The sequence below is a fragment of the Argopecten irradians genome, chromosome 11 (genome assembly GCF_041381155.1).
Source record: "Argopecten irradians isolate NY chromosome 11, Ai_NY, whole genome shotgun sequence".
In the NCBI taxonomy this organism is placed as follows: Eukaryota; Metazoa; Mollusca; class Bivalvia; order Pectinida; family Pectinidae; genus Argopecten; species Argopecten irradians.
The window spans coordinates 14,960,740-14,970,111 of NC_091144.1; the positions used below are offsets into that span (position 1 = coordinate 14,960,740).

The 9,372-nt window shown below is 32.6% G+C and overlaps 1 protein-coding gene across 1 annotated transcript; it reads left to right on the plus strand.

Annotated features, from left to right (window-relative positions):
- LOC138334827 (adipose-secreted signaling protein-like) lies at window positions 1-8,943 on the plus strand. Its single transcript, XM_069283593.1, has 4 exons — window positions 1-379; window positions 3,258-3,506; window positions 3,936-4,064; window positions 5,844-8,943. Exons 1-4 carry the CDS (start codon window positions 355-357, stop codon window positions 5,945-5,947), a joined length of 507 nt encoding a protein of 168 aa, XP_069139694.1. The 5' UTR covers window positions 1-354; the 3' UTR covers window positions 5,948-8,943.
- Window positions 8,944-9,372: the final 429 nt, after the last annotated feature.

The following is a 9,372-nucleotide window of genomic DNA, read 5'->3' on the forward strand; positions in this document are numbered from 1 at the left end:
TCAACACAGTGCACCACGGTCTGTTGGCGTACGGGATGTTATACATGTAAACGATAATAGTTTGTTAACTTGAAGGTTATCAATAATCATAAACATATCCAGGGGGTGCCTTTAATCATTAACACATATGCTGTGCTATTTATTTTATGATAAATACGTATATCGACGTGTTCAGTGGATCGACCTCTAGCCCCGGAACTTGCGGAAGATAATATTTACTGAAGTTTGTTTATCAAGTGGAAAATCTCAACAATGTAAAACACATTGAAGATGTACTAGTGATTTAACTTGTTGTTTTTACTTGCTTGGAGAGGAGAATTATTTTCACTGGACAGAAAGCAATAGTTGGCAGCTATGAGCACAATGGATTATAAACAAAGTAATGTACAAATGTATTTTATTTTTTTTAAACCATAACAGGCTTCTATTAAGTCAATGATAATGTAAAGGCTATTCTATATAACGTTACATTTGTCGTTTAAACTTAAATATATTTTGAATTCATCTGGTACACATATTATGATTATAGAATTAGACTATCTAATAATTATTAGATGTAATAATAATCATAATCTTCCTATACTTAGTATATTAACATCCCAACTACCCCCAAGAGGGCACTAACAAAATAATAATAGTCGTCTCCCACATGAGCTGTAAATAATGCCTTTCTTTGTATAGTTAAATAACATTGATGTCCATATACAACAGCCCTGTGGCTGGTTCTCCTAATAGAGGAGGGATCTACTACTACTACTACTTACCTGGTAGTCTTGTTGAGCTTAACAGCTCCTCTTGCTCATGGTCAAGATAAATATACAAGATATGATTATACTGCAGAGGGATTGGACTGGGTCGATCATCAGCCCGGGAGTATATAATTTTTTTTATATAATTTTGAAAAAAAAAATAATGAAAAAGGATGCAATTAGATGTGTGTAATAGTAGTTTGATGTTCTGTCAATATTATACATGTACATGAAGCATTAATGATTTAAGAACATCCTTGTTGATACATATAGCATAGATTTAATATAGTTCTGATAATCCTATAGATAATTAATAAATCAATTATTTGAATTAATATGATGAACCTGCACCTATACATGTACATGTACACTGCAGCTATAGCTAGTGGGTAATGAATTCAAATCATATTGTGCTATATGTGTTGTTGATCCAAAGGTTTAATTTGAATTTCCAGTTGAAATTGTATACAGTTTATGATCCAAGATTATATAAAATATGTGTACAATTTGTAGCCATATATGTATATATATATATATATATATATATATATACAATGCGATCCAAGAATTAAGATAATCAAATTGACAATTTCAATAGTGATCATGATCAGCATACCAAGGGACTATCACTTTGTCATTCAAACGTCCTTTTTTGGGGATGTGAATGTCAGCATACCAACCGACTATCACTTTGTCATTCAAACGTCCTTTTTTGGGGATGTGAATGTCAGCATACCAACCGACTATCACTTTGTCATTCAAGCGTCTTTTTTGGGACATGGATCTTTGTCATTCAAACGTCCTTTTTTGGGGATGTGAATGTCAGCTAGCATACCAACGACTATCACTTTGTCATTCAAACGTCCTTTTTTGGGGATGTGAATGTCAGCTAGCATACCAACGACTATCACTTTGTCATTCAAACGTCCTTTTTTGGGGATGTGAATGTCAGCATACCAACCGACTATCACTTTGTCATTCAAGCATCTTTTTTGGGACATGGATGTGGCGCGGAAGAGGCAATTGGGTACAGTAGATTGTGAGTTGGAAGCCCGTATAGAACACTAGTCAAAAATCAATATATTGTCAAACTTTGTTAAATTGTTTTTCTTTGATAAATACTTTTATAATATAAATGTACATGCATTTATGTTCTTGTTAATTGACAGAATATCAGACTACTGTGGTTAAATATCTGAGATATATTTGATATCCTTTTTTTTGTCAGAATATATATATATCATAATCTTGTACAATACTACAATTGTATCATATATGAAACAAGTTCAACTACTTAACAATACATTAACACAAAAAAGAAGAACTGGAGCTTGACTCAAGATGAGTTTTAGTGATTTAAGCTATTTTTAGAAACAAATGTATACTCCAGCTGCGTCTGGCTGGTTTGTATATATACGATACACAATGTTGGTGTATCAGGTTGACCTGGATCTAAGACACACTACTTTAACTTTAAGGACAAAGATACTTTAAACCATATCTGATAACAAGAATTTTTTTCATTTTCAAAGATTTTTTTTTATTTTCTCTGTAGGATTAAATACATTATCTTAAATGAGCTGGTGTTCATTGCATTTGAGATTTCATAAATAAAGTCTAAAATTTGTTTTCGCTTTTTGTGAGCCTTAATGTAATGATTCCTTATTTTTAAGGTCATGTCATTGTTTACATTCACCATTTGATTTTATTTGAAAACATGCTTCTGGTTATATTTAATCAGTTAGTTTTACTACTGATATATGAGATGTACATTTTACATACATGCAAAAGTATTCTTCTTTTTATTACCATGATAAAGTAATGATAATTACAGTATATGGAGTGGATCATCGAGGGTTACAAAGACATTTCCAATTTTCCATGGTCACATCACGGGCGTCTGCATCTGGTTTTGGAAAAATACAATGTCCTACCCCTACTATTTTTTATCAAACCAGAAGCAGACGCCTGTGGTCACATTTTATGATTTAACTGGATTATTGATGGATTATGTGATAAACATATATTAAGTTGTCATTTATTTATAAGTTAAGATTTTAAAAGTTTTTGTCAACAGTTTGGTGAGATTTGTCACATATTAAATCTGGTCGATTATGGTTATGATGTAATTGATAAAGATATAGAAAGCATATAGAAATTTGCATCAAATTTGGAGAGATTTCAAAGTCTTTGCATAAAACGATTTATGTCTGCACTCAATTATGATCATAGTCTTTGACCCTACAAATTTTGATTTAATTGTTTCAAGGGTGACAAATTTAACCTGAAGTGAATAGAAAATTAGGTTAAGGACAAAGATACTAAAAAAAAGTATCCAAACCTAAAACAGAAAAGCATTGACGAGTGACACATGGGGCTTTACAAATACTAGGCGAAAAACACTGTGTAAACACATGTTGTTATAACCAAAACCTACCTGCATGGGCAGATAACTCTGTAATACAAATACAGAATATGTATAAATTGTGAGTAATGAATTAATTTCAGCTGATGGAGAACTAGAAGAGGCACATCAGCATGTTCACTTTGAGGCTGAGCAGGTGAAGGCTCACAACCTTGAGATACAGTTGAAGTATGTTAATGACGGTCTCATAGAGGTACACCTGGGCTTCCTACAGATGTACCACCACTACACCGTGAAATTCTCCATCAAGGACAGCCTCAGTGAGGATATAGTGTCAGATCCATCCAAAAACCTCTATGCTCAACTGAAGACGTATAGTCCCACTGAAGATGGTAATTATATGTACGGTCATGCAAAACAATTTGTGTTTTTGGTAGCCCTACCGATCAGTGTCGGTATAGTATTCAAATCTTTTTTTTTATGGGTTGATCATCGAGCAAAAAGTAACAACCAAATATGTTGTGTTTAGCTCATCTGAATTTGATGTACAGATTCTGTCTTTATAGAATATTATTTCTCTAAGGATCTAATCCATTGTCACAGAGTTCTATCTACATGTACTTGGATAATTTATGTAAAAGTTTGAAGTGACCACCATTGTACTAAATTACATGTATTTCCAGTAAATGAAACTTAAGGAGCTCAAAGCAATTGAATTTCACTATTTCAATATGGCAATTGAAATAGAAAGAGATATCTAGCTGACTTTGTTATTTTGATTTGTACATATCCAAATGTGTTTATCCTTTCCATTTCAACAGGTCTTGGACACGACATAGAAGTGGAGTTCCATGCCATCAAAGAGAAGCTGGTGAATGAAGTGTTGACGATAAAGAGTAGCACAGATCCAAATCAAACACTGGATCTGCTGTTTATGGCAAGAGTCCTAGGTAGGGATTATCTCCCCTTAATCACAAGCCTTCAATCGTTAAATATTCCAGCATGATACTCCTTGTTGGAAACCCACGAGTCATAGTCTACGTTTGCAGATGACTCGTGGGTTTCTGACGATGCATGATTCTTTAAAATCGTTTTGTCTGATTTAAAATTCTAAATTTGCCCATGCATTTACTCATACTTTATAGTTTTCACTATAACATACAATGTGAGAATGTATTAATTTCATTATTATAACCCCTACACCCATTATACAGTGTCTGTCTGTCGTCTGCAAATCTGAATTGTCCAGAAAAAATACCTTGGTACTCTTAAACTACTTGACCAATTTCAATGAAACTTGTTAGAGACAATGTGTAATTCAAGCTTATGATAAACTATTGTCATCATACATTGTCTAGTGTGCCATGAATCAACTTTTCATTCAAACAACTTTTCAATAACGGAAAGGCCCAGGGTACTGATATTTGGCTTGTAGCATGCTGGGATGAAGGGCTACCAAGTTTGTTCAAATGAAGGACCTTGACCATCATTCAATGTCACAGGGGTCAAAAAGGGTAAAATCTTAAAAAAAACTTCTTCGCAAGAACCAAAAGGCCCAGAGGACTCATATTTGGCCTGTGGCATGGTTGGATTAATGGCAACCAAGTTTGTTCAAATGAATGACCTTAACCTTTATTCAAGGTCACATGGGTCAAATACAGTGTAGGATAAAATATTCAAACAACTTCTTGTAAATAACTAAAAGGCCTAGAGACTAGATATTGGACTTGTAGGATGGTTGGGATCAAGGGACCTTCATTCATGGCCTAATTCATCAAATAAATCAGAACCTGGACTTCTTCTACTAATTGAGTTATTTGGTATTTTCTTAAAGATGCTCCAAGCTGACAAATGGTATTTTTTTCACTACCCAAAAAAAACCAGAAGCAGACGATTTAGTATTTTTCTTTAGTTACAAAAAGTTACTTACTTTACACCATTACCACCTTTGGAAATGTTGAGCTTCTAATTTTACTTCAAGTTAAAAATATGAAAAATAATTAATTGCATTCGAAAAAATTCCGTGGCACTATATCCTATATGAAATGAAGTACTTATTATGCATGCATGCACCAAATGCAAAATAAATTATTTCATATTATTTTTTTGTGTCAACTTGACTTATACATACACAATTAAAACACCATGCAATTATTGTTTAAATGATGAATACCATTTATGCTCTGTTGGAGATGGAGCATCTTTAATTTTTTGCCACTACTATATTCTTTGAGGTGCAGTATAGTGCCAATAGTCAGGTGACTGTTAAGGCCCATGGGCCTCATGTTTATTTTGAAATTTATGGTAACCAGAGTCAGTATACACAGGTTATGTAAAATGTCATTAATATACACGTAGTCTTATAAGGATACATTTTGTTCAAACATGGTCAAGTGATGTAACATAATGCCTTTTATTTTACACTAATGATTACAATGGAAATATAACAGTGACTTCTGATTGGTCAATATTCAGACATTATTAGGTTCATAAGAAATAATGTGGTGTTACTTCAGTAAACTATTTATTATCATTTTATTAGTCCCACCTAAACGTCAAACAGGGTATATCATTCATAAACAACCCTCACTGTTACATGTAATATAGGACGTTAAAGTTGTAGAAAATGCTCCATGTTTGACTGGAGGTCAATATTTTAAAAATACAACCTAGAAAAATTAAATATTTGTCGTTACATGTACTATATGTAATTCGAAATTTATTCACAGGAAAAAATAAAGGTGTGCCTGCAATCAAGAATGGAATACATTGTTATAAAGTGGATGCTGAATATGATACTGATGCCAATAGTGACTGGCAGGGATTTAACTGAAAAGGTCCTCCTTGTCAGGTATGGCAAAGACTTCACAGACTACCATTATAATCTCAGCAGGACTGGTAAGGGCTTCACTGAATACACATACCCACAATGGCTACCACAGGTATTAAATGATACCGGTACAGCGCATCTTAATGAATGGTACAACTGAGTACCACATACTCCTTTACTCCAATCTCTCAACGTCTGGCAAGGATTCACAGAATAACAAGCCTTTTGAAGACTATGAAGATCAATTGAATACCACTCTTCTTCAGGATTAGAAAGGATTTAGCTGAATACTGCTAGATTTCCTCTGAAAGACATTACATTTGCATGTATCGATCTTCGTCCATGTTTTAAATGTATTTTGCTTACAGTATTTATTGGGACTTTGTGGCCAGATTTATGTCTGTTTCGACATTGACTCCTGGATTAAATGTCAAAGCAAGGCATTACACTGGCATGTATTTGTCTTTGTATTACTGACTTAACATTTAATAAACTATATCAGTTATTACGTAATGGATTATGCAAATATGTGTTATTGTGTGAAGATTGTTGTTGGTTGACGGTAGCCTACCTTTTACTTCCCAGGAACCTTAATAATTGGTATCACAGTTATCATCATTCCAAAGTAGTATAAAGCCTTGGTTGATTGGCCTCTTTTATCTAAGATGTTCTACTTGTTTTGTCTGTTCTTCCATAGTCTAGTTGTTTTGTGTTGTGTTATGAACACTCTTTATTGGAAACATCTCTGAAAAATATCATGAGACAAAATCCGAGTACCATCACCTTTGTGATTTATCTACATATGTAGGTTTTGGGGTTTTTTTTTTGCTCTATTTTTTTTTCATTTATTTTTTGTCAATACTGTTACATCTGATGATGCAGTGTTTTTCAGTCAGTACTGTTACAAAGCCTTTGTCTCAGTTTAGCCTGGTTTGTTGGAACTTATTTACCACATTTGACCCAATAGGTACCCCATTCTCCATAATCGCCTCTCACCCCTCTTTGAGACCTTAAATTCATCTTGAATAAATATAGACTGAAAATATGACAGAAAGCCATATAGTTCTATACATCTTTGTAAGGCATAAAATCAAGAATTTTACAGTGCATAAATTCTGTTTAATTTGTAACTGATGTTTTTTAGGCATCATAATCATGTTTGTCCATTTCAACGACTTTTAAAGCAGATTACTGAAGAAAAAATAACATGTCAAAATTTTCTCAATGTATAATAAATCATGGCACATATAACTAAGTTAGGATAACTAGTATAATCTTAGTTATAACTAGGATTTTTGCCAAAACATGTGTGCCCTGTATATTGTATGGTAATACCGGTAGTTGATAGCATACCGTAATCAAAATTCAGGTAAGATGTTAAAGTTAATGTAAAACATTTCCATATTCAATTGTTTGATTTAGTAAAATGTTTTATTTGTAACTAAAGGTGGTAAAATTTTACCATTATTTATGGGTTTTTGTTCATACATTAATGCATTTTATTACAAATTGCTTTTAAATTTACATACATTATGGCAAAGTATACAATATGTCAAAATATTGATGAAATATGTTTTAATATAGAAATTTGTAGTTCACATGCACATCTTTAGTGTACCTATTTCTATACATAAATCACTTTATAATTAAAAAACGGATTTTGAAAATCTTTGAGAAAGTCCACAAGTAAAATTGAAATATGCATTTCACAAAGATTATTCTGATTTGTATGCTCAATATTGATTAAACTTGTTGCATTATTTTTGCTGAGAATAAGATCATGCTTTGGGTGGTGAGAATCGTGTCTGTTTTCTCACAAAACTTGTCAAATCTGAGCTTATATGTCTTATCAACTCTGACAAGATGAGATAACTGGGGAAATCTACGTGTATTAAATGGCGTACGTAAGTGCCTTTAAAATCAGATAGTTTAGATAATTTTCTTCCAGTGCAGAAGTGTTTTCATTACATAAAGTAAACTGTTGTTGATATTAAAGTATTTGGCATAAAATGCCTAAGATTGTAATAACTCCAGGTTGTGCTCGTTTTGCCTTCCCGGTTATTTTACTATATTATTTAGTTTAATTGTCCAATTTCATTTTGAATTGATATGATAGTGATGTTACAAATCAGCCACAAAATTATCCATAAGGACGATCTATAGCGGCTTATCAAACATTAATATGATAGTCATTTCAATGAAATAGTTGATACATGTAAATTGTCTATTTACAATAATTCCGGCATTTTTGATAAACTAAGGCTTATGCACTCCATTAGAAAACATGCTGGTCACATCACCAGTTTGATTTCTAATTATTTTGTTTATTTTGCTTTTCACGCGGGACCTATACATACAATGTTATTTTGTTCCTTCCAAAGAGCTGTGTTTATTATGTTGATAAAGAGAATTTATTTTAATACGGTGCTGAAACCAGCGGACAGTACTAGTACTCGTTATATACTCCCTAATGACGTGTTGGTGCACTTATATTTTTGTTGGTTAATTGATGGTTATTTAAATATTATTTTTCCAATATCTGCCACATGTGTTGTGACACTATGTCAGAGACCAAAATTTTATTTTTTACGTTTTTTCCTCCAGTTTGTTATAGTTTACTACAGGGCAACATTGATATTCAGTTCAGTACATAGAAATCCCTTGGTGGTAGCTATAGTACTACACTAGTTTTGCAGTAAAAATCTTTTTATCTGAATGTGCTTTTGCCGTTTATAATTGACCTGTACGCAGTTGCAGTGAGTGATGTCATATCATCAGATATTTTGATAATGGAGAATTTTATACTGTTTAACAGTTTGTCTTAATTCTACTAGTGACAAAATATACAAAGGTTCATCTGTTTTGGAGGGAATATTAAGTGAGGTCCCCTACAACTCAATGCATGAGTATTTATACAATTTTTGTAGTTTAATCAATTTTACATATATAGATATCATTGTGTGTATTTAAATAAATCAATATTACGATTCTTAAAATAATTTTCCTTTTATTTATTTTTACAATTTATAGAAGGAGTATACATAGTTTTCTCTCATACCTACACGTGTAACACTGGCTGGTCTAGGGCAATACACTCGTGTTGCCTGAAGCTGTATTGCATGCATGCTTACCCTTCCAATAAAGCCTCCTGAGCGTCAACAATCAGACACTAGGCTGGGTTTACTATGATATGCATTTAGAAGTACTTGAGTTGAAAATTTCATGCAATTGTCATGTGTGGAGGATTGACTCGCAGTCATGGTTTTCTTTAAACTTATTTCAAAATGGCGGGATATCATACTTGTAAAATTGCAAGAAAATGTTGTAATATGAGAGAAAAATACTCAAGGCTTGGGTTTTACAACATTTTGTAACACCCTCGGATTAATAACTCTTTCTTTGATATCTATATAAGTAACAAAAATATT

What these genes read in the sequence shown, in the direction of transcription:
- LOC138334827 (XM_069283593.1), top strand. Translation starts at nt 355, where the DNA reads ATGAGCACAATGGATTATAAACAAA. An exon ending in GTATAGTCCCACTGAAGATG is followed by an intron (nt 3,507 to 3,935) that starts GTAATTATATGT and finishes CCATTTCAACAG; the next exon opens with GTCTTGGACACGACATAGAA. An exon ending in GTTTATGGCAAGAGTCCTAG is followed by an intron (nt 4,065 to 5,843) that starts GTAGGGATTATC and finishes ATTTATTCACAG; the next exon opens with GAAAAAATAAAGGTGTGCCT.